We start from the raw sequence: 21,367 nt of genomic DNA, 5'->3' as shown, positions 1-21,367 counted from the left end.
TTTCCTCGTTGTATTCAAGAGCCGAGCGTTCGACTGGGTATCCTTTCGTTCGAATCCATTATTAAGATTCGTTCAACAACCAAAGCTTTCGGTTGACATGCAGAAGGTGTGTAGCATGCAGGGTCTGATTCTAGGCTTATGTCGCGCATGCGAATGGTAGAGTACTGTGTATAATACCTATCAAGCTGGCGCACAATCCGCTTCTTTTCTATAGTGAAAATCGCTCGAAAGCAGTCCTGTATAATAGAAAAGAGACCCTCCTGTGGCGAGGGGCGGTTTTCCCCCGAAAAGAGTGATGATGAAGGCGAGAAAGAAGCAGTCATAGCCAACCTGTAATAAAGCAGAGTGACGCTCGGTAGGCGGTTCCTGCGATCCAGACCGGCCGAACAATCTGTGGCTCGCGACTCAGAAGGATTGCCGCCCTCCGCCCATAACGTCATTCCCAGTGATCAACAGCACGTCCCCGTTTTTTCTCGACTCTGTGCTTTTCAGCCTTCCAACCTGCTCAAGCAAGAATGACACCAGTGGGTCGACACTGATACTCTCTCGCAGTCCTGACTAGTCGACCTTCTCACCCCCGCTACCCTGCTGCAGACTCCATTGGCTCAGGAACTTGACTGGAGACCCTTATGTGATGCTTGCAGTGGAAGCGACGATTCGCTGTGTACTAGAAAGACCCAGCCTGCCGCCGCAATAGCGAGGCATTCCATCCCCGTTTTTCACGCTCTCTGGGCGGTCTTTGCATCGCTTGACGCCACATCGCGCTCCATCCACACTTGTCCAGTTATATAACCACTTGAGCTTCTGGCAATCTTAAATAGTCTGCTCCAATCTCCCAATTCCTCACCCGCCAACTGTTTCGTTACACCATACCGGGTGCTCTTCATGAGCATCTCCATCCTTCAGCACTTCATATCAAGCCGCTTCGTTGTCCCGTGTATGACCTCACTTGGAATCCGCTCTCATTGTCTGAATTCGCAGTCGGCATCGAAATGGCAAGCGAGTTGACATATTGATTATAAGGTTGGATAAAGTCATTGGGTGCAAGATAAAGAAATTTTCATTCGCCAGTCTTGAAGCCATGTCTGCAACGACAGGTCCGAGATCGCCAACGTCGCCGTGGCCGCAGGATTCTCAAAGTCTTACGCTCCCCGGTCCTTCTAGCCCAGCCGCCTTCTTCCCGTTATCAGATCCTCGTCCATCGACATACAACAAGATCAGCCCCCGGGGGCCAGCAGCAGAACTACAAGATTCTAATTATTTCTCATTCAATACCGACGGTCCAAACAACATTAGAAAACATCGAGAACATCTTACGCATGCCCTTCCACACGAGAGTCCGGAAGGAAAATTTGTTGCTGAGAGAGACGCAGCAGGGCAACAAACAGGGTCATGGAGTTTTGCTGCAATTCCCGACGCAGCGGTCTATAGGTCTTTCAACCGCTCATCCGAGAGACGAGAATCGATACCCAGTGGTTCGAAAGCCATTCCTGCACAAACTGTTGGAACAAGCGTCAGCCCGGTATCCACTGAGAAGTGTGCAGAACTCGTCGGCTCATATGCAGATGATTTAATGCTCCTAGACGTACGACCGTTCGCACATTTCTCAAAAGGAAGTATAAAAAGAGCTTTGAATCTTTGTATTCCAACAACTCTTCTCAAGCGCCCTTCGTTTGATACAAAAAAGCTCGCAAACACATTTACAGATGAAAGTGACCGAAGAAACTTTGGCCGCTGGATGCAATGTCGTTACATCATCGTTTATGATGCCTCTACATCTAACATGAAAGATGCTCTACCTCTCGCGAATGTGCTTAAGAAATTCGCAGCCGAGGGATGGAGTGGTACTGGTATGATTTTGATGGGCGGCTTCAAGGCTTTCTCATCCAAATTCCCGCAACTCACACAACAAGAACAACAACGGATATTCGGTACTCAGTCGGAAACAACGTCTCCGATGCATATCGACCTTCCTCAATCTGCACCCGTTGCTGGCGGATGCAACATACCTGAATCATCAAACGCCGCTATCCCTTTCTTTGGCAACATCCGTCAGCATATGGACCTTGTTGGTGGTGTCGGACAAATTGCTTTGAAGCTTTCAGACCACTTAACAGAGTCACGAAGACGGTCCCTCCCACCCTGGCTACGTGAAATATCGGATCCGACAGATCAAGGGCGGATTGCTGCTTCACGGTTCTTTGAGATCGAAAAAACCGAACTAGAGCGCATGAAGCAAGCGTTATCATATAACCAAAACAAAGGCAACACAGTCAGATCTTCCTCTCCCGGATACCGAGTCGCCGGTATCGAAAAAGGGACCAAAAACCGCTATAATGACATTTATCCTTTTGAGCACTCCCGAGTGAAACTGCATGGCATACCTCATGGTGCTTGCGATTATGTCAACGCTAGTTATTTGAAAGCAGCTCTTAGCAACCGACATTACATAGCGACTCAAGCCCCTGTGCCGGATACTTTCAATGTAAGCCCCACCGTGACTTTCACACGTGCTCTTATATTTTCGGTGCTGATATATGACCTAGGATTTCTGGCGCGTTATCTGGGAACAGGACATTCGCCTAGTAGTATCTTTGACTGCAGAAGTTGAGAGGGGCCAGGTGAAGTGCCATCCTTTCTGGAAATCGGGAACCTATGGACCGTTCTACGTGAACAATTTCTCGAAGAAATATGTCCCTATCGGGTCATCTAACGTGCCGGGGCCCCAGACTAGAGAGGGAAGGTCCTCGGTGGATTCGGCAGAGAATCCGACCCTCGTCATCAGACACTTTGGCCTGTCACATTCAGATTTCCCCTTTGAGCCTCTCCGCGAAGTGACGCAAATTCAATATGCGGACTGGCCTGATTTCGGTACCACTTCCCAGCCAAAACACCTTCTAGATTTGATCGATCAGTGTGATGAGGTTCGGACCGCGATAGCACGTGCTGCGCCGGGGAGTCCTCAGCGGCCGGTTCTGGTTCATTGCAGCGCGGGGTGCGGTCGCACTGGTACGTTTTGCACAGTTGATAGCGTGCTAGATGTTTTGGACCGCCAACGCCAACAACCCAATGGGCAACACGAGGGGCAATCTTTCGATCAGTTACTTGGTGGTGGACAGTTGGATCTCGTCACGAAGACGCTGTCTGATTTCCGAACCCAAAGACCGAGTGTGGTTCAAAATCTAAGTCAATTCGTTCTGTGTTACGAAAGTATCTTAGAGTGGTTTGTTGCACAGATGCTCGACTCTTCGAACTAACAAACCAAGGTCTGCTCTTGATTCAGCATATTGGTCATATTATCATATGTACATACATAGCGCATTTGCGAGCGGGTGTTTGGTGCTTATTACTCCCTCACACGGATTTAGCAATTCTCAGGAGTCTATGCTCAACGGATTCTGTACAAAGCTACAAGAGTACAGTCTGGATTATACGCAACTTAACTATCTCAGTAGTTGCTCGTAGTAGAAACCCTGTTGTCAGGGCGCAAGGCGGAGCCAAGCAGCGGCACCCAACGGCTCGGGCTCGGTGGAGTGACAGGCAGAGCAGTCACCTTCCGTCGGTTGTCACTTGTCGGTGCCTGGTAGGTAAATACAACTCTAAACCAGGCAACCGCTCCCTTTCATCAGTCGCAACATTACAAGAGGAGGCAACCGCCATCGTAAATGCCATAGCCTTCTTCTGCCCAAGCGTTTGGCGACATCTCTCTCCGCTCTGATACCATGCTTCTGGACTTTCCTGTAGAACTCATCCAACTCATATTGCGGAACTGCACAACGCCCGCCTTTTTGCAGGCGTCCTTGACCTGTCGCGCTCTCCATGAGATCGCCACCGCCTCTCGAGAAGTTCTTGTCCATCATTTGAAGCGAACACCGGGATCGCCTTTAGACATCTTGTCCCTAATTACAAGCCGTCTTTTCCCGCTGCTGAAAAGGCGAGCCTCCAAACAGCTATACGGAAGCCAATTCGATGCGAGCTGCACGACTTTCAGTTTCGGGAATCGGGTCCCAAGCATCAAAGCATCACTGCTCACCTCAATTGCTGACGTGACTCTCATCTTCACTACGTTGCGGGGCCAGCCTACTTTCCAAATCTTCCAGGTCGCAGAGGGGCAGATTTTAGAAGTCTCGCAGGCGAGACTACCGTGGGATCAGCTGGGATCGATTGAAATACTGAAAACAGCGTTCGATGGCGGTGATCGAATTTATGTGTTGCACCGGTTCACACCTTCTCCGAATGGAAATCTTGATTCGGACCATCCATTTGTGAAGCAGGCGCTAGAGTTTGGTCGTAATGGTATCACAACTCTCACTTGCCACTCTTTGCAACGCCCAGATGACCGAGTGAAAATGACCACATTTCCTGAGCATACGGACTTTGAGCCCTCAGCCATGACTGTGGCTACCGACGGGTCGTTTGCCATCTCATGGTGTCACCGCATGTTATCAGAGCACACTGTGGTCCTTTACACTATTAGCAATGAGTTGGAATGTGATGCTGCGGCTGATTTTGCTGGTAAGCATGCCTTCGAGATACGCATCCAGTTGCAGATTACTAGCGCATTGCGTTGTTCATTGTACAGTTATTTATTGCTAGCAGGGTTTTCATACTCGTCTCGTCAAATGCGACAATGGGTTGGCAATACGCGGGGTTCCTTGATCAGCGAGATATCATTCAACGACAGATCATCTCAATTGCTATATCACTACCAAGCGAAGTCATTATACGCGTCGTACCAGAAGATCGATCGGCTGAGGTCGACGAATCTACACGACAATTCGACCCTTGTTCAATTCACTGATGACACAAGCCTACTTTTCTCAATAGCAGTACCGTTCTTTGGAACACATGAGACCCTTGACCTTGATGGATATGCGGTCTGTCGGTGGCGGTATCTTTCCCTCGGGATTGCCAACCATCGCAAGGAGAATTGGACTGCTGCTTGCCTTTTGAGATCCGAAGCCACCTGTCGGGCCAGCAGATGTGGGCATACCTTAAACCTCGATCGTGGAAGACGGTTGGAGGACTGGGTAGTGGTGGCGCGTCTCTGGGGATTCCGAGACTCGACGAGCTCACTCGGGTGTAAAGTCGCCGCATCTTCCAACGGAACTAGACTTGCCATTGCAAACTGGGACCTCGTCTATGTGTGGGCGCTTGAACCCGGCGCTCTGATTGATCAGGATCCCAAGGGGTACTATCATTCGTCATGGAGATCACGAAGCACCGGACAGATCGAATTACGCCCCATTGTTCTGCGTCTCGGTGCGGTCTGCTTCCAGCTTCGCTTCACAGATAAGGAGAACGAGCTGGTCGCAATCACAGACCGCGGAATTATGCTTTGGGATTTGGCCTCATGCGCAAGGACGAGATCTTATCAGACACTATCGTCGTCAACCACTAAGGTGGCATCTGATGCTGCAATCGACAAACAATGATGAACAACTTTGCGCTCACAATGTGGTCTTGCTGGCGTGTATAATAGTGTATATTCAGGCGATGGATGGGAATAAACATGCGCATGAACTCGAGCCAAGTTGATTGTTAATATCAAGTGCGACTCACTTGCATATCGCCACTGACTGTAACTACTTTACCCTGCATGCTCGGCAGTAGTTTGACGTTGCTGGCGCCGATATGTCGACCCCCAGGGCAGCGGTTTACAGGAAAGACAACTATAGTTCACATCCCGTCCCAAAGCTGCGTCCCCTCGATTGTGCTCATCGGTACCTTCTGAAAAATTGACTCAGGTGTCATACACGAAACAGCCATCTATACGCTGCTATATGTGGCCGATGCCACGAAGATTTTATAGATTTGGCGCTGGGCTGGGCTGTGCAGGATAGAACAGCCACGGAGAAATTGGGCAACTATATTCTTTCGATTATGTTCATGGTCGGATTCATAATGCAGGAATTTTGTAGGTCTAACAGCAGGTCGATAGCTTATTGCTGCTCCCCACCTCCCGACATGGCCAAAAACGTAACTATCAAGAGCACCCACCAGTATCTGGTTTGGACAGTGTTAGTTCGACATAACGCACGGTGGATTGGTGGACTACGATTTCAGAATAGGACTTACCTCTGGAACAGGGTCTTCTCAGGTTCCTCCTCGGGATTTTTGCCATCCGGACCAACAACAATCGGCCGGTTGAGATACGGGCTGGGCCCCAGTTCATCCGTCACGAGCTCAATGTTAAGACTATCCGACGATGACGGCGAAGGAGAAGTCGAGGACGTGGCAGAACCCAATGAAACGTGATAAATCTCATTCGAAGGATTGATGTGCAGTCGCAACGTGGGTTTCTGCGAATCATCCCCTCTAAGCGCAGATGACGATGCGAGTGTGCCGACCCATTGCTTTGGGTATTCGGGCGTGGCCATATAGAAGCCTATGCGGGCAAAGTCCTCTAGTGCCCCTATAGGAGGAGTGTAGTCTATTAGATCGGACTTGAGCGATGCGGGATCGTAGGAAACATGGGCGAGCACTGAGGGAGCGGAGTCGGCGATGGGCCAGTAGAGGATCTCATGTTGGGGAGAGTATGCGGAGAGGGCGGAGGAGGTGAGGGTAAGGAAGGCAGTGAGGATAGCGAGTGAGTTGAAGCTCTGAAATGGGCGCATGGTGGGGTGTATCTCGTATGCAAGTACCTGGTCTGTAGGAGTCTACAGAGTACTGTCTAGTGAATGATGTTGGTCAGGTCAGAGCTTCCGCGGTCTGCAGCCTTGGCCAGGCTTACCGAATCGGGTAAAGCGGGATCGCCTTGATTGTTGTATAACTCGAGACTGAAGAACTGTTTCTTGTCAGGATGTTTGCTGTCAGCCACTGTTGTAATGCCTGGAACATGGAGGAACATGCGACGGGGGAAGAACATCTTGGATCTCCGAGTTGTGTCCTCACTCCTTCCTCCTCCAGCACCCCACCACCATCACTACGAGTACCAGCACCACCACCACCCAGGCTGATCTACAACAGACCTGGTTCTTTATTGGTTTTACCATCTACCAGCTACAGGTATTGGCCTGTTTCACAAAGAATTGGCCTCGCTCCTCGTGCTCTTTGTTGTCCGAGCTTGCTCTGAACTGCTGCTGCTGCTGCGGTGCTATATTTATATACTCATACCGCTCCATAGCTACTCCTTTGTCCTGCTCACTCATCCAACCTTTACCTCAATCTCCTCCAACACTTTTGCACTGTGCTCTCCGTTCCAAGTCCATCGCTTCCTGGTCGGTGACCTCGGTGAGCTCCACAATCAGCTTCTTATCTTACCCCCCCGAGGTTAAACGTTGGGGTCATCGCCCCTCGAGTCCACGTTGACGCTAGAACACAACCTTCTAGAGTCGAACATGGCTTCCACTACCCTCCCACTTCATCGACCTGCTCGCAAGGCTTCCAGGCAAGCCTCAATAGACCCGCGTGAAGACATTCTCGTCCAAGTTGATCATTTTATCGGAATCGACGTCGGGACTGGCAGCGCCCGTGCTTGTATCATTGATGCCAAAGGAGACATTGTCAGCCTGGCCTCTGAAAACATTGGGCTCTGGCAGCCCCAGACCGGGTATTATGTATGTTCTGATGACCCTGTCTGATTGAATCAGCGAAGCTGGACGCGCTGCTCATGCCACCTTACCCCAGGAACAATCTACGAGTGATATCTGGCGTTGTATCTGTACTGCTGTACAACGTGCCGTCAGCCAGCATAACATCGACCCCGAAACCGTACGCGGAATCGGATTCGATGCAACCTGCTCACTCGCTGTCTTTTCCAACGTGACGGATGAACCAGTCTCCGTGACCGGCCCCAACTTCGACAGTGACCGCAATGTCATCCTCTGGCTCGACCATAGACCAGTGCAAGAAACAGAGAAAATCAATGCAACAAATCATAACTTGCTACGTTATGTCGGCGGAAGGATGTCTGTTGAAATGGAAATTCCAAAGGTCATGTGGCTAAAGAACAACATGCCGAAGGAATTGTTTGATGAATGCTCATTCTACGATCTGGCAGATGCGTTGACCCATATTGCCACCGGCAACGAAAAACGAAGCTACTGCAGTGTGGTATGCAAGCAGGGATATATCCCCGTTGGCGTGGATGGTAGTGTGAAAGGCTGGCAGGAAGACTTTCTAGCCCAAATTGGCCTGCAGGACCTGGCAGAAGACGATTTCAAGCGCATGGGTGGTGTCGACGGGGTGGTGAGCCCTTGTTTCATAATACCAAACAATCTATTCTTTGACGATTCGCTTTCACCCCTTTAGACATGGACTTGAAAAGCTAACCAGCTACTGTTATAGAACGGGGATTACCTCAGTGCGGGCGAGCTCGTTGGTACCCTGTGCGAAAAAGCCGCATCAGACCTTGGTTTACCTGCTGGGATTGCCATTGGTAGCGGTGTTATCGATGCGTATGCTGGATGGATTGGCACTGTGGGTGCCAAAGTTCCGCTCGAGTCCGAACAGCTGAGTTTGGATGTTGCAAAGAACGATATGTCGCAGGCATTCTCACGTCTAGCTGCGGTAGCTGGGACGTCAACCTGCCATCTCGCACTTTCACCAGACCCTGTCTTCGTTTCCGGCGTTTGGGGACCCTACCGTGACACGATCATCCCAGGATACTGGATGGCTGAGGGCGGACAATCTGCCACCGGAGAGCTACTCAAACATGTTATCGAAACACACCCAGCATTCAACCAGGCGGCATCAGTTGCAGAGTCCTACAGCACCAACATATATGACTACCTCAATGAACACCTGAGAGAAATGGCGAATGAACGAAAAGCCCCGAGCATTGCTTACCTGGCTCGCCATTTCTTTTTCTACGGAGACCTCTGGGGAAATCGTTCTCCCATCGCCGACAGCAGCATGGCAGGCTCAGTCATCGGGCTCTCAAGCGACCAATCAGTCGGAGGCCTCGCCATATACTACTATGCTACCCTCGAATTCATTGCCCTGCAAACCAGACATATCGTCGAAACCATGAACAAGGCAGGTCACAGCATTACATCGATCTTCATGTCAGGCTCCCAGTGTCAAAATGGCATCCTAGTCGAACTCATCGCGTCAGCCTGCGACATGCCAGTACTTATCCCGCGGTACATTCATGCTGCCGTCTGCCACGGCGCAGCGATGCTCGGGGCCAAGGCTGCCAGCGCTGCCCCTGAGGGCAAAACGGAGAGTCTATGGAGTATCATGGACCGAATGAGCAAGCCTGGGAAGAAGGTCACTCCTACGGAAAATGAGACCGAGAAGGCCCTGCTCGAGGTGAAGTACAAGGTCTTTCTTGAGCAGTGCCAAAAGCAGCAGGAGTATCGTGCGCTTGTTGACAAAGCTGTAGGCTCGTGGAAGGCTTAGAAAGTCAGTACCACGTTTCTGTCCTGCCACTGTCCTTTGTTTCTTACAGCTAAATAGTCCTGGTTGCCTACTCCCGTTCTGCACATGTTCGATGTGATACGTTAAAGCATAGTTCTATAGAGCAGACTCTCTTGTTGTTATTTCATCAATTCAGTCTCTGATCTCATGAGCAATTAACCATACCTCCTCCTTGAAGAGATCTCGGAGCACAAAACACGTATTATTTGGGACAGAAGCAATTATTCTTAGGACAAATCTTGGTAAAAACACACGTGATAATAAACCTGTTCAGAGGAACTCTGCCTGCCGTATCTACCACATACCCAAAACATAGAGTGCAATGTACATGACACATGGATGCTCTCAATGCTTAGCGCTAGGAAAATGCCAGGGCCGGTAAGCGTCCGGTCAAGTGAATGTCATGGAAGCAGCACAATCTAGCTAACAAAAGAAAAGAAAACAAGAACAAAATGAAGCAAGACATAGAAGAGACAAGGTCATTAGCGCCCCCGCGAAGCCATTAGACATCGTACACACGTTAATAAGCAACACCACGACTCGATCTGCCGATGGTGTAGAACTTCTCCGACTGGTCTGAGTCAAGGGCCAGGGTGTTGAAACGGTCAACGCCCATGGTGTCCATGTTGCTGTAACCAGAGAGGTAGAACCCACTCACCACGACGAGGTAAGTGAGTACCAAGATTGATCCCTTGAAGTAATTGCTCTTGCCCTCACCGTAGACGTAAGAGAGAAGGAAGACACAGAGTATGACGGTAATCATGTCCCATTGAGCAAAGATAAGGCTGGATATAGTGTTAGTAATCCTTTCTTCAGAACTCGAAGGGCATATTAAATCGATCAAGGGTCAGACTTACTTGAAGGAATGGGTGAGCAGATTTTCGGGGTCCAGGAATCGGCCATAAAATGCACTGAACAAGACAAGGGCGGGGATCTGCAGGAGACAAACTTGCAAAGCATAGGCTGATCCAATTTCCATTGAAAGCGCAATGTTTCCGTTCATGGCGAAGGAAATGGCATTCAAAAATTCAGTTGTATTGGGCACCAGTGCGAACAGCGTGATTCCCAGAAACTTTTCATCTATATCAACGCTCTCTAAAACCACGTCTACCGTGTTGACGAGTATCTCTGCGATGATAGCGTAGAAGACAGTGGCCACAAGCAGGATGATTGAACTCTTAGTTCTGCTCCAGTTTGGCGCGTCGTGCCCGCCAGTGGTAGGGCTTTGCTCAAGTCCGATGTCGTCATGGTCTTCAAGAATTGGTTTGACTTGCTTCGCGGTGGCTTTGGCTGCCGGGCGAGCCAGACCTCTAGGACCAGACAACTTCCGGGTTCGGGCAACATCTCGAGCAGCAACAGTAGCAGCCGTGGCTGCAACCTCAGTTACCTTGCGGACGAGATTTTCGTTTTGTTGCTCGGAGAGTCCAGGGTACTCTGCGAAGGGCGAGTGGTTGCCGTCGCGTTCTTTTCGCGGCACAAGATAAGGCGCCGCGATATTTTCACGCAAGGAGCCGGTCTCTGGCGCGCTTGCATCATACTCACCGGCACTCTCGGATAGGCCCACGTCTCTCAGGGATTGCCCAAGGATTCTTTTGTATAGCTGCGAATCACGGACCGAGTTCTTCGACCCAGCATTTGCGCTGGCAGCCGCCAAATGTCCACCAGCAAAAAACGGGTGCCTTGGATCATTGATACTCTGCTCTTGCGACAGAGCAACCGCTTTCTTCTCCTCTGTTTCGGTAGCCCAGATGAGCGCAGCATGTGTTCGTAGTGTGAACCATAAACCAATGACATACGATAAAAACAGAAATATGGCTGCTATCCATGAATATGGTTGAACAGCTTTCTGAAAAAATCCATCGTTGATTGCTGGCACTTGAGAGAAGTAACAACGGCGACAGTCACTGCTGCCCGGTTCCAGCTCGCTAGAACAAGAGTGGCAATTAAGTTCGTGCTAGATTTAGTGGGTCAGGACGATGTAATACTAGGAGAGTGAGGAGAACTTACGCTACCGTACACCTGGTAAAAGAGTGTCGGGCCAAATGCTGCAATAACGGCGAAGAGTAACATTGTTGACGTGACACCCGCGGACTTGACATTGAATCGTTGTGTTTTGCGCTTGATAGCACCAAAGCACATGGACAACCCAGGCAAGAACAGAATACCAGCGAAGATACTGCCAACGATGCTCCCTTCGACAAGTCGGCCTTTACCCTCAGTTAGGGCCACGCAGTAAAGATAAACCTCGACCACAGTGGAGAAAAACGCATTTACCGCGGCACCCATACCCATCGATGACTGCGCAGATATAGATGCAACGGCTTGACCAATGAAGTATGCCAGAGGGATGACGGAAAGAAGAGCAAGCGTGAATATCAGGCCGGGATGGGTGACCCAAATTTGGAGCCCCAAGGCCTCACTGAGGAGGAAGTAGTCGAAAACCACAAATCCAACAACGGCCAGGAGGTTGATGAGAAATACATTTGTTCCACCAACCGTGTACTTCCAGTACCTCAGTCCAGCCGCGCGATATGTGCAGAGGACAATTGATGTCGATGATCCTGGAGGTAACTGAGTATATGTCGTATCTGAATGATAGGATAGAGCTAGCGGGTGTCTGCGAAGATGATCGAAGAGAATAAGGGTCACCCGGCCCATTGGTATCCAGAAGACAAGCAGCCAACATACAAGTGAGACGCAGAGCATCAGTGGGCCCACGAGGAAGTAGAAGAAGACGAAGAATACAACGCGGCCAAGGGTCCACTCGCCGCGGCCGAATAAGCGGCGCTTCGGGCGAAGAGAACTATCTTCTGAGCGTCCTCTCGGTGCGCGGCCCAAGAGACTGTCCTGTTCGCCGGCAGAGTCGACACTGTTCCTTCTTCTTCCCACGATTGATCGATTGCGACGGGGTCCGAAGAAAAGCCCGCCGTGTTCCAAGTCGCCATTCTGCCACTGTTCATACTCACTGATGCTGCGGCCCTCTCCCTCATCTTCCTCCGCGTAGTGTTCATTCGTTTCAAGGCGGACAAATGATCCAAAAGGATAAAATAGATACCATGATAGACCCGAAAAGGCTTTCCCATACTCTACTGCACTGGAAGAATATGAGAAAATGAAGCAGGCAATGGCACCCATTAGCGCGGCAATGGCGAGCCACCACCCGAAAAACAATGTCCAGAGTAGGTTCATCAAAAACAAGAGAGTGCCAACCCTGCCGCCAGGTGACGAATGGATGTCACCCTCCGCAGTCTTCTCCACTGATCGACTCTTCTTGTATAAAGCCGGTTTCCATATCCTGATTCCGAACGGGTGAGTTTCATTTATAGCTTGCTGGCGGTCCTTCAGGGTAAAGCTCTCTGCATCACTTGCTATGCCATCATCCTCATCGTCGTTTTCCCCCTCACTATTATCATTTTCGTCACCAGGGTCCTGAGACGAGGTGTCTTTCCAGCTTGTGCCTAAGCTTGGTTCGGGGGAGCCAGATTCATCACCGTCACCGTCATCGATCTCATTCTCGTTGTCGCCATCGTTACCAGACGCAAAGGGGTTGACTCGAGTGTTTAACCTCCGCCTCAAGGTCGAGCTCTGTTTCCTCAGTGGTCGTATCCTTGGCGACGGGTGTTGTAGAGCGATATCCTCCTCGATCTCGTGGACGTCATCGTCGGTAGAGAACTCCTGACCTTTATGGGGTATATGGCGTTTTGAGGACATACGGCGTGTCACAGGCGGCTTTCTTGGTCTATCAGAATCGTTTTGTAAGGGTCCGATGGACGGGGATGCAGGCGGAGGGACGCAACTTGAGCTCTCTGGAGCTTCGGTGATTGGAGATTCAGCGGCTGAACTTCCGAAGGGATCCAAGGTGCCTGTGAATTATACCATAAAATCAGCAACTGCATTTCGAGGGCCTTTCAGATGCGGGATCAGCGTACCGTAGCTTCTGTTTTGGGTGGTCAGTCTTGACTGGCGCACCGTTCCCGAGAGCATGCTCTCGTCCGCAGGCGCGTTCGAGCTCAGTCGTGATAAAGAATGAGATGGAGCTGGGCGGAATGGAGGCCGCTCGTCACCCTGCTTGTCTGTCATGATTAAACTGGTTCTCCTGTTTCTTCTGCTCCTTCTGCAGCCATGAGCTTCCCGGTCAGTGATGCCAAACAGCGGTGGCTGGGAAGCTAAGCACAGACGACAAGGCAGCAAGAAAAAACGAAACAGAAACCCAACGATAAAGTGGCCCGCACTCTAGACCTTAAACAACAGTTGAATTATCGAGAACTCAAATTACATGCTAAAAGAGGGACAAAACAAGACTGTGAAAGGGAAAGTAACCTAGTAGTAAAAGAAGCTCTAGGAAACGGGCAAAGATAAAGCGATCAGACGATAAGGCGTCATTCTCCGCAAGTCAGTCACCTGAAAGACTACAGAGATCAGACCCCGCGAACGAGAATCTTTGACAGGCAGAGGCGAGGTCAAGTGCGCCAAAGGCCTGACATTACGGGCACTTGTTAGACATTGCAGCGTTGAGGCGTCTCGATTACAAAGAGCTGCCGCGTCGACGCTCTGATCGTCCATTCGTCGATTCCTCCATTTATCGTTACTAAGTCGGGTGTGCCCGGTTCAACAAGTGCAACACATAAGTAGGCTATTTATTATTATTGTCGGCCCTGAAGTCTTTTGATAGGACTGCGAGAGGCCCGGGGGCTTTGAAGCTGCAACATCAACCCAAGTCCTTGAGCTTGATAGCTCTCAGATGGAGTGGCATTCAGCTTCAGATGCGCTGAATGCCTCGCCAGACGGGCAAGTAATTGACAAAAGAGTCAGGATCAGAGATATCCCACCGCGTCGAAAAATATTTGTAGCGTAAAGACTGCGAAAGCCTAAATGCGAGCTCGTTGCTGCTGACTGCGTCTTGTTGATATCGTCTGCAGGCCACGTGACCGTGATAGCTCCGGTTAAAGCGGCGATGACCAAGCTGGAACACCCGTGACGCCGCCTGGAGCTACCTGTTTGCTGCTTCTTGCTCATCAGACCTGCAACTCCGTCCATCTTCCTTTTCCTCCCACTCTAACCCTTTGACCTCCGCGGATACCGCCTCTATTTCTGGGTTTGCTGACTGCGCCATTCTATCTCCCGGTTGAGTTGTGAAACGCAACGTGTTGACGCTTATCCCTCGGAGCTAGATCCATCATGGCGCTCGACAACTATTACCGCAATAAAATCGAGGGCATGAAGCTCGAGATTATTCAAGGACAGGCTGTGCTACGGCGACTTGAAGCACAACGCAATGACTACAACTCGAGAGTGCGCCTGTTGCGGGAGGAGCTTGGTCTGCTTCAGCAGCCCGGCTCTTACGTTGGCGAGGTAGTGAAAGTCATGAGCACAAAGAAGGTTCTGGTCAAAGTACATCCAGAGGGCAAATATGGTAAGCTAGTCAACATGTCTTATAGTACCCTATCCTGGTTCGATTTGGAAATAGCGACTAACTTGACCCTTACCTCATAGTTGTCGATATCGCCGATGGCGTTGACATTAGCAAGCTGACGGTGGGCAAGCGTGTTGCCCTGCTCTCCGACTCCTACAAACTGGAAAAGATGCTGCCGTCGTCCGTGGATCCATTGGTCTCGCTCATGATGGTTGAGAAGGTCCCTGACAGCACATACGACATGATTGGTGGCCTTGACCAACAAATCAAAGAAATCAAGGAAGTTATCGAGCTCGGTTTGAAGCATCCTGAATTATTTGAGTCTCTCGGTATCGCACAGCCTAAGGGTGTTCTACTCTATGGCCCACCCGGAACCGGAAAGACGCTTCTTGCTCGAGCAGTCGCACACCACACAGATTGTAGGTTCATCCGTGTCAGCGGATCTGAACTTGTACAGAAGTACATTGGTGAAGGTAGCCGTATGGTCCGTGAGCTGTTTGTTATGGCCCGAGAGCACGCACCCAGTATCATCTTCATGGACGAAATCGACAGCATTGGTTCTAGCCGGATAGACTCCGCGGGCTCGGGTGATTCGGAAGTCCAGCGCACGATGCTTGAGCTTCTCAACCAGCTGGATGGGTTCGAACCGACGAAGAACATTAAAATCATCATGGCTACAAACCGACTCGACATTCTTGATCCTGCACTGCTGCGCCCTGGAAGAATCGATAGGAAGATTGAGTTTCCGCCACCATCGTAAGCCTATCCATTCTCATTTGATCTTGACGAAGATGGTGTATTTGCTAACCATTCATCCCTGCCGGCAATAGTGTCGAAGCCCGTGCGGATATTTTACGAATTCACTCTCGGTCGATGAACCTGACGCGTGGAATCAACCTCACGAAGATTGCGGAGAAGATGAACGGATGTTCCGGAGCTGAGCTGAAGGGTGTATGTACAGAGGCGGGCATGTACGCACTTCGAGAGCGACGGGTACATGTCACCCAAGAGGACTTTGATCTGGCCACTGCCAAGATCCTCAACAAACATGACGACAAGGAGGTGGCAGTCTCCAAGCTGTTCAAGTAGATAGACGAAGGAAGACCTTGGCAAATGACGAAATGTAACAATATACCTACTTGCATAGCTCAGGTGCGACGATTACTACTATCTAGCGCGGCGGCGATACGTTCCCGCGGACCACGTCACACCCAATGATTTGGACGCTTGTAGAGTTGCAAAGTAGTACGGAGTAGATTAAGTATGTGCATGAAGTTTGGATTGGCGCTGCCCAAAACCTATTTTGGAAGCACTGGTAAAATGCTGGAGAAACCTGCCAAGACAGGGATCGACCTTACAATAGAACCTAATCACCAGGAAACCATGAAGGGGTAATCTGGGATTTCTGGATTGTTAATTATCGCAGGCCATACCATGTATGAGCATTACGGCAGGGCACTACCTAGAGAGTAGTAGTATGAGTAGTAGTTGTAGTTGTAGCCGAAGTGAGCCACAGAGCTCGGGAACCTGAGTCCGACGCACCTACAGCGCGACTACGGAGTAAGCGAGGAAACTTCAACTTGGCAATACCGATGGTTTCCCTGGATCATTGTTGCCGAGAACACTAGAAACGCACCTATTTGCCGTTTATCCTTTTCCAGAGTACACCGTGTCTGCACAGATCGACAGCCGCTATAGAGATATGGCTGGGTAAGAGTGAGGTGTATTTTAAGATTGGGTTTTGGAATGATGTATGGCACGCCGGCGGAACTGCGGGAGCCGTTCCACTTCTTCGGTTTCGCATGTCCTATTCTGGGTTTCCGATGGATGGTTGCCTTTGGTGAGTTATTGGCCGCGTATCGAGCTCTCTGTGGTCTGTACACCTGTAAAGAGTACTTCCAGGGATGGTCCTCTGCGCTTAATGTGGCAACACCAGTAATCCAAGTATGCCAAGAGACTGAAGTACGAGTAGTAGCGTCAAGCATGGTATTATGTATGGAGCTGTTGCTCACAGACTCACGGAGAGGTATCAAATTGATCTGCAAGGGCGAACACAGGGGGATCAGTGTGCAGTATCTACGTTGTTAGAGTATAGATTGTATACTCTGTAGTATACTCCGTATAGCCATCATGGATAGAAGACATTGAAACTGGGCTCATCATGCCATACAATGACCATAATGGTTGGATAAAAGATATAATTGTATCTACAGAGTAGACAAGAAGAAAGACACGGGCGGATGATCCCCGGTTGACGCGTTGAAGGCAGGACCGCGTGACCAGCGATCCGTGGCCCAAAGCAGACTAGCGGCATCCAGGGCCTCGGCCACAGTGGGGCGAGCCAGATCGGATGACCTTCTACCATACAGTCTTACAGTAGTAAGTAGTAGCAGCAGTGGTAGGAGCAGCAGTATTGCTTTTGTTCTGAGTTGTACAACCGTCGAGTATGCAGAATCATCCCATAGTCCCCCATTTAAGACCCGACTTGTCGTCCGGTGAAGCTTTTTTTCAGGGGCCCCTGATCTATAAGTTCATACCGTTGATCTGTTAGATTCCCTCTTATATTCAGTCTTCCCAATTCTTCGTATAGTTACTGCTGCATCTACACCGACAAAGGAGCACACCCTTCCGTTCCCGCCCCCATCCACTTATACATCCGTTGACCGTTCCAATTCCCCAACCGAACGTTGCCACTCCCCACACGGGCCCTGTCGACGAGCCCGGGATTCCCTAATTGTGATAAGTTTGATCCACCGGCACCTAGCACTTTAGTATGTCCGATGGGGAGCTATGGTCCGTCTTAGTCACTTCCATCGATCCTGACAACACAAAGAACATGACCGCTGTTCTTCAATCAACCATCCACCTGTTGGAGTCTGAGCTCGCCAAAGCAAAAGCTGCCCTTCACGAAATTCAGCCCAATGCTAGTCCAATGATCATTCGCGGGGAGGAATTGGCTGCTGGAGCTATGGCCGCCTATCGTCAGAATCTCATCGGCCGTGCTCCCGATTTCTACTATGGCACCCGTCGGTTAACGCCCAAGGAGCTGGGACTTGTCCCTACCGTGCGCGAGATTGAGCTCACTGATGAAGAGAGCAGCAGTTCCGAGGAGCAGTCTGACTGCGCGTCAATCGAAGCTCTGCCGAAGCCGACGTCACTAGAGGATGTCCTAGGAAACAACTTGATCCTCGACCACTTGGTGCCCTATCTATCTGCGGGCCCCATACTCGCCTTGTCAGCCACATCGCGCTACATGCGCTCTTTGATTCATGAGACGCCTTATGTGTTCCGACATCTCGACTTGTCAAATTGTCGCGGTGCCCAACCGACCGACCAAAGCCCGATCGACTCCGGCGGCCAGTCATGGCGAGCTGAGCGGATGGATGAATCTTTGACAGAGGATGAATTCTACTCAGGGCCTTTGAGAGGCATTTTCGCCAACCTAGAGCGGAGGTCAATTTTGCGCGATGTCCGAACCCTAATCTTGGACGGGCTATCCGTTCCAGCGGACCTAGTCTCGGAAATCATTCTGTCAGACCGATTCAATATCAATATCCTCTCGATACGAGAGTGCCGACACCTAAATGAGAGGAAACTCATGCAAGCACTTAACTATGCGGTCCGCCCGACGAGACCGACTGGGACACCCCGAGTAAAGGGAATCTACTATTTCACTCCTATGGACCGTCCCAAGGCTACCGTCCGAAGTAGATACCGCGATTGGTGGAGCTCACAGTGCAGTGGTCAAAGTACGCCTGGAGATGTGACGCCTTCTCGCGTTCAAAAAGAGGGCCAGCGCCAGAATGCTTGGTATCGCCCATCCGGTAAATTGTTCAAGCACCAAATTGAGGATGGCTGGGCACAGACACTTCAGAAATGCGAAGGTATTATCGCATTTGACGCCACCGTCTGCCGCGGTCCTCGTCACGACGTCGAACTTCATGCCGCGCAATTCCACAATTTAGAGGAACCTCGACCACAGAACCGGCTTCTTGGGCCAGCTATAGCGACAGTTGCACTGGGTCCTAAAGGCTGTGATGGGTGCCACACGAGTGAAGAGGGTCCAGCAATCTGGGGAGAATCGCCGGCCGAACATTTTCCTCTTCTCACACCACCACCATATCATTCGTCGACTCTAGCTGCAGCGAGGCGTCCGGCGCTCTTATCAGGCGAGCACCCAATCTTGATTAGCCGATGCGTAGATTGTCTCGCTGATCGGCGGTGCCATCGTTGCAACAAATGGTTCTGCAGCAGCTGCCTTCCTCATCCGGAGCAAGTGAGGAACAACCTCACACCTCACCAAACAGCCTCCAGAGAGCCCCGAACCGGTAATGAGAGGCTTGGACACGGTGTGACTAAAGACTGCTGGGAATGTGGGCCAACGGTGAGTGGTTTGCATCAAGCAAAAATTACATGGGCAGCGGCTGATAAGTGTACCAGTGCGCTTCGTGCAAGCTAGAGTGTCAGCGGAGCTGCCAGAACTGCCAAGGGGGCTATTGCATCGAGCATAACGAAGGTTGCTCATCTAACATGGTAAGAAGTATTTCTTTTGTTATTCAGATGAAATTGTATAGCTGACATTTGTAGTGCGACTGGTGCAACACTAGCACACGCCATCGGATGCGAGAACTCTACTAGGCCTTGAGCATCAAATGTGTAGTGGAAACGATAAGGCTCTGGGAGCGACATAGGGCCAGTTTATTGATTATGAAGGTGGCGTTGTGCCATTTATTTGTATATATAGTGATACCATTCCGCTCACGGACGGCCGCTGGCGTTGCCAAAGGCTAAGACACAATAATTCAGCTCTTCCAATCCTTATTGATCAATAACTATACTGTAATGACCATGTTAAGTAAGAAAAAGAACCGAAGATATCTACGAAAGACCGAAGATGACAAATCCAGGCGGTATCTTCCAGAACGCGTTGGATGCGACGAGACGCAGCGTCACTTCGACCTCGATTGGCCAACGCCCGCTTAACATGGTTTGCTCTTTCGATCCAAGCTCCAGTCCTAATCCCTGGACAACCTCCACCAACATCCCCCGTCGAAGCTATGGCTAGCGACCAGAACCAGCTCCGGTGGTCGTCGCAATTCGCAGTCACACCGGCGCAAGACACCCCGCGACTGCCAGGCGATAAGATCGTTCTCCCGCAATCCGCCCTCGAGCAGCTCCTCGCCGCCGCCCCTCTACAGGAAATCCCCCCGCAACATCCTCCTCGCTCGTATACGAGCTCCTTTGACCCGTTCAACCCGCAGACTTTCGCGGCCGAGGCTCTGGCCCGCGAGCATGGCGTTCACCGACAGCATCAACTTCCGCACCCGCTGACGTTCCGCCTCGTCAACCCGAAGAATGGCCGTGTGATGTACGCCGGTATTCGCGAGTTTTCGGCCAAGGAGAATGAAGTTGGGTTGAGTGCTCAATTACGCGAAGCCCTCGAAGTAGAAGATCCCCCGTCGACCGGGGAGACGAATGATGCGGGGAACTCCGAGGGCGATAATCAGAATGGCCCAGTCGTCACCGTCCAGGCCAAGCAGCTTCCCAAAGGTACTTACGTCCGCTTACGGCCACTCGAGGCTGGTTACGATCCGGAGGACTGGAAGGCTCTGCTGGAGCGCCATCTGCGCGATAACTACACTACGTTGACGACTGGGGAAGTCCTCGCCGTGCCCGGTGGACAAGATGGGTCGTTCAGATTCCTTGCGGATAGGGTTGAACCCGAGGGTGAGGGTATCTGTGTTGTTGATACCGATCTGGAGGTGGACATTGTTGCCTTGAGCGAGGACCAGGCCCGTGAGACCTTACGCAGACGGTTGGAAAAGACCTCTCGTAAGCCTGGGACACAGGGAGGCACGTCTGTTGGTGGCGTGCTTGAACTGGGAGCAGAAGTTTCTGGCCAGGTACTCCTGGGCGAGTACGTCGACTACGAACTGCCGAAGTGGGAGAAAGGGAACACTATCGAGATTGGAGTCGAGAGCGAAGATGACATATCATTGCTCGTGAGTCCGCTTTCTGCCCGACAACGAAACCGGCCGCGAGCAGACGAGTTTGTCTTTGGCGAGTTATCGAGTCAGAGCCAGAAGCAGATCAGAATTGCACCGACGAATGTGGAACTCGATGAGGCTGAGACACTATACATATCGGTACATGCGTTTGCTATTTCTGGTGAGCTCGAGCAAAGCGCTCCACCCGCACCGTTACCCTATCACCTGCGCATAGTGTCTGGATCATCCAATTCTATGTCCGAAGCAAACACCACCGCCGAACCAGAAGCTCACGAACCGGATGATGTCCAATGCAAGAATTGCAAGCGCTGGGTCGCCCAACGAACCTTCGTCCTGCACGAGAACTTCTGTTTCCGAAACAACATACTTTGTCCTCACTGCGACATTGTCTACCAGAAACGCTCCTCTGAATGGGAGAACCACTGGCACTGTCCTCACGACACTTCATACGGCAACGATGCAGCCAGTCACCAGAAACACGACTCAATATTCCATTCTCAGAAATCATGCCGCGCCTGCGGCTTCACAGCAGACGGCCTCCAACAACTCGCCCAACATCGCACAACATCCTGCCCTGCAAAAT

The 21,367-nt window shown here is 50.9% G+C and overlaps 6 protein-coding genes across 6 annotated transcripts; 4 read left to right on the top strand and 2 right to left on the bottom strand.

Annotated features, from left to right (window-relative positions):
• Positions 1 to 1,081: 1,081 nt before the first annotated feature.
• ptpA (putative protein tyrosine phosphatase (Pyp1)) lies at positions 1,082 to 5,435 on the top strand (the record flags this gene model as incomplete). The annotated part of the gene is made up of 4 exons (XM_073771235.1): positions 1,082 to 2,485; positions 2,547 to 2,797; positions 3,911 to 4,515; positions 4,600 to 5,435. The coding sequence occupies 4 exons, from the start codon at positions 1,082 to 1,084 to the stop codon at positions 5,433 to 5,435; spliced, it is 3,096 nt and encodes a 1,031-aa protein (XP_073628354.1).
• A 550-nt stretch (positions 5,436 to 5,985) lies between these two features.
• On the bottom strand, positions 5,986 to 6,723 carry BDV14DRAFT_173163 (uncharacterized protein). Its single transcript, XM_073768698.1, has one exon. The coding sequence runs from the start codon at positions 6,615 to 6,617 to the stop codon at positions 6,075 to 6,077; it is 543 nt and encodes a 180-aa protein (XP_073628353.1). The 5' UTR covers positions 6,618 to 6,723; the 3' UTR covers positions 5,986 to 6,074.
• Positions 6,724 to 7,208: 485 nt separating this feature from the next.
• On the top strand, positions 7,209 to 9,614 carry BDV14DRAFT_58368 (FGGY-family carbohydrate kinase). Its single transcript, XM_073777092.1, has 3 exons — positions 7,209 to 7,559; positions 7,630 to 8,190; positions 8,290 to 9,614. Exons 1-3 carry the CDS (start codon positions 7,341 to 7,343, stop codon positions 9,343 to 9,345), a joined length of 1,836 nt encoding a protein of 611 aa, XP_073628352.1. The 5' UTR covers positions 7,209 to 7,340; the 3' UTR covers positions 9,346 to 9,614.
• BDV14DRAFT_58277 (calcium/hydrogen antiporter) lies at positions 9,615 to 13,572 on the bottom strand. The gene is made up of 4 exons (XM_073777091.1): positions 13,293 to 13,572; positions 11,371 to 13,226; positions 10,221 to 11,317; positions 9,615 to 10,148 (listed from the first exon to the last, which is right to left on the bottom strand). Exons 1-4 carry the CDS (start codon positions 13,441 to 13,443, stop codon positions 9,884 to 9,886), a joined length of 3,369 nt encoding a protein of 1,122 aa, XP_073628351.1. The 5' UTR covers positions 13,444 to 13,572; the 3' UTR covers positions 9,615 to 9,883.
• A 778-nt stretch (positions 13,573 to 14,350) lies between these two features.
• Positions 14,351 to 16,001, top strand: BDV14DRAFT_173156 (proteasome regulatory particle base subunit RPT6). The gene is made up of 3 exons (XM_073768697.1): positions 14,351 to 14,776; positions 14,857 to 15,532; positions 15,607 to 16,001. Exons 1-3 carry the CDS (start codon positions 14,542 to 14,544, stop codon positions 15,863 to 15,865), a joined length of 1,170 nt encoding a protein of 389 aa, XP_073628350.1. The 5' UTR covers positions 14,351 to 14,541; the 3' UTR covers positions 15,866 to 16,001.
• Positions 16,002 to 17,091: 1,090 nt separating this feature from the next.
• On the top strand, positions 17,092 to 19,607 carry BDV14DRAFT_173153 (uncharacterized protein). Its single transcript, XM_073768696.1, has 3 exons — positions 17,092 to 19,160; positions 19,217 to 19,309; positions 19,364 to 19,607. Exons 1-3 carry the CDS (start codon positions 17,550 to 17,552, stop codon positions 19,412 to 19,414), a joined length of 1,755 nt encoding a protein of 584 aa, XP_073628349.1. The 5' UTR covers positions 17,092 to 17,549; the 3' UTR covers positions 19,415 to 19,607.
• Positions 19,608 to 21,367: the final 1,760 nt, after the last annotated feature.

The sequence above is a fragment of the Aspergillus stella-maris genome (genome assembly GCF_047715825.1).
Source record: "Aspergillus stella-maris strain CBS 113639 unplaced genomic scaffold BDV14scaffold_26, whole genome shotgun sequence".
In the NCBI taxonomy this organism is placed as follows: domain Eukaryota; kingdom Fungi; phylum Ascomycota; class Eurotiomycetes; order Eurotiales; family Aspergillaceae; genus Aspergillus; species Aspergillus stella-maris.
This window is presented reverse-complemented; position numbering and strand designations above follow the sequence as displayed.

What these genes read in the sequence shown, in the direction of transcription:
- BDV14DRAFT_58277 (XM_073777091.1), bottom strand. Translation starts at nt 13,443, where the DNA reads ATGACAGACAAGCAGGGTGACGAGCGGCCTCCATTCCGCCCAGCTCCA. An exon ending in TTTACCAGGTGTACGGTAGC is followed by an intron (nt 11,318 to 11,370) that starts GTAAGTTCTCCT and finishes CACTAAATCTAG; the next exon opens with CACGAACTTAATTGCCACTC. An exon ending in CTGCTCACCCATTCCTTCAA is followed by an intron (nt 10,149 to 10,220) that starts GTAAGTCTGACC and finishes CACTATATCCAG; the next exon opens with CCTTATCTTTGCTCAATGGG.
- BDV14DRAFT_173163 (XM_073768698.1), bottom strand. Translation starts at nt 6,617, where the DNA reads ATGCGCCCATTTCAGAGCTTCAACTCACTCGCTATCCTCACTGCCTTC.
- BDV14DRAFT_173156 (XM_073768697.1), top strand. Translation starts at nt 14,542, where the DNA reads ATGGCGCTCGACAACTATTACCGCAATAAAATCGAGGGCATGAAGCTC. An exon ending in ACATCCAGAGGGCAAATATG is followed by an intron (nt 14,777 to 14,856) that starts GTAAGCTAGTCA and finishes CTTACCTCATAG; the next exon opens with TTGTCGATATCGCCGATGGC. An exon ending in ATTGAGTTTCCGCCACCATC is followed by an intron (nt 15,533 to 15,606) that starts GTAAGCCTATCC and finishes TGCCGGCAATAG; the next exon opens with TGTCGAAGCCCGTGCGGATA.
- BDV14DRAFT_173153 (XM_073768696.1), top strand. Translation starts at nt 17,550, where the DNA reads ATGTCCGATGGGGAGCTATGGTCCGTCTTAGTCACTTCCATCGATCCT. An exon ending in GCTGGGAATGTGGGCCAACG is followed by an intron (nt 19,161 to 19,216) that starts GTGAGTGGTTTG and finishes TAAGTGTACCAG; the next exon opens with TGCGCTTCGTGCAAGCTAGA. An exon ending in AAGGTTGCTCATCTAACATG is followed by an intron (nt 19,310 to 19,363) that starts GTAAGAAGTATT and finishes TGACATTTGTAG; the next exon opens with TGCGACTGGTGCAACACTAG.
- BDV14DRAFT_58368 (XM_073777092.1), top strand. Translation starts at nt 7,341, where the DNA reads ATGGCTTCCACTACCCTCCCACTTCATCGACCTGCTCGCAAGGCTTCC. An exon ending in AGCCCCAGACCGGGTATTAT is followed by an intron (nt 7,560 to 7,629) that starts GTATGTTCTGAT and finishes ACCTTACCCCAG; the next exon opens with GAACAATCTACGAGTGATAT. An exon ending in TGGGTGGTGTCGACGGGGTG is followed by an intron (nt 8,191 to 8,289) that starts GTGAGCCCTTGT and finishes CTACTGTTATAG; the next exon opens with AACGGGGATTACCTCAGTGC.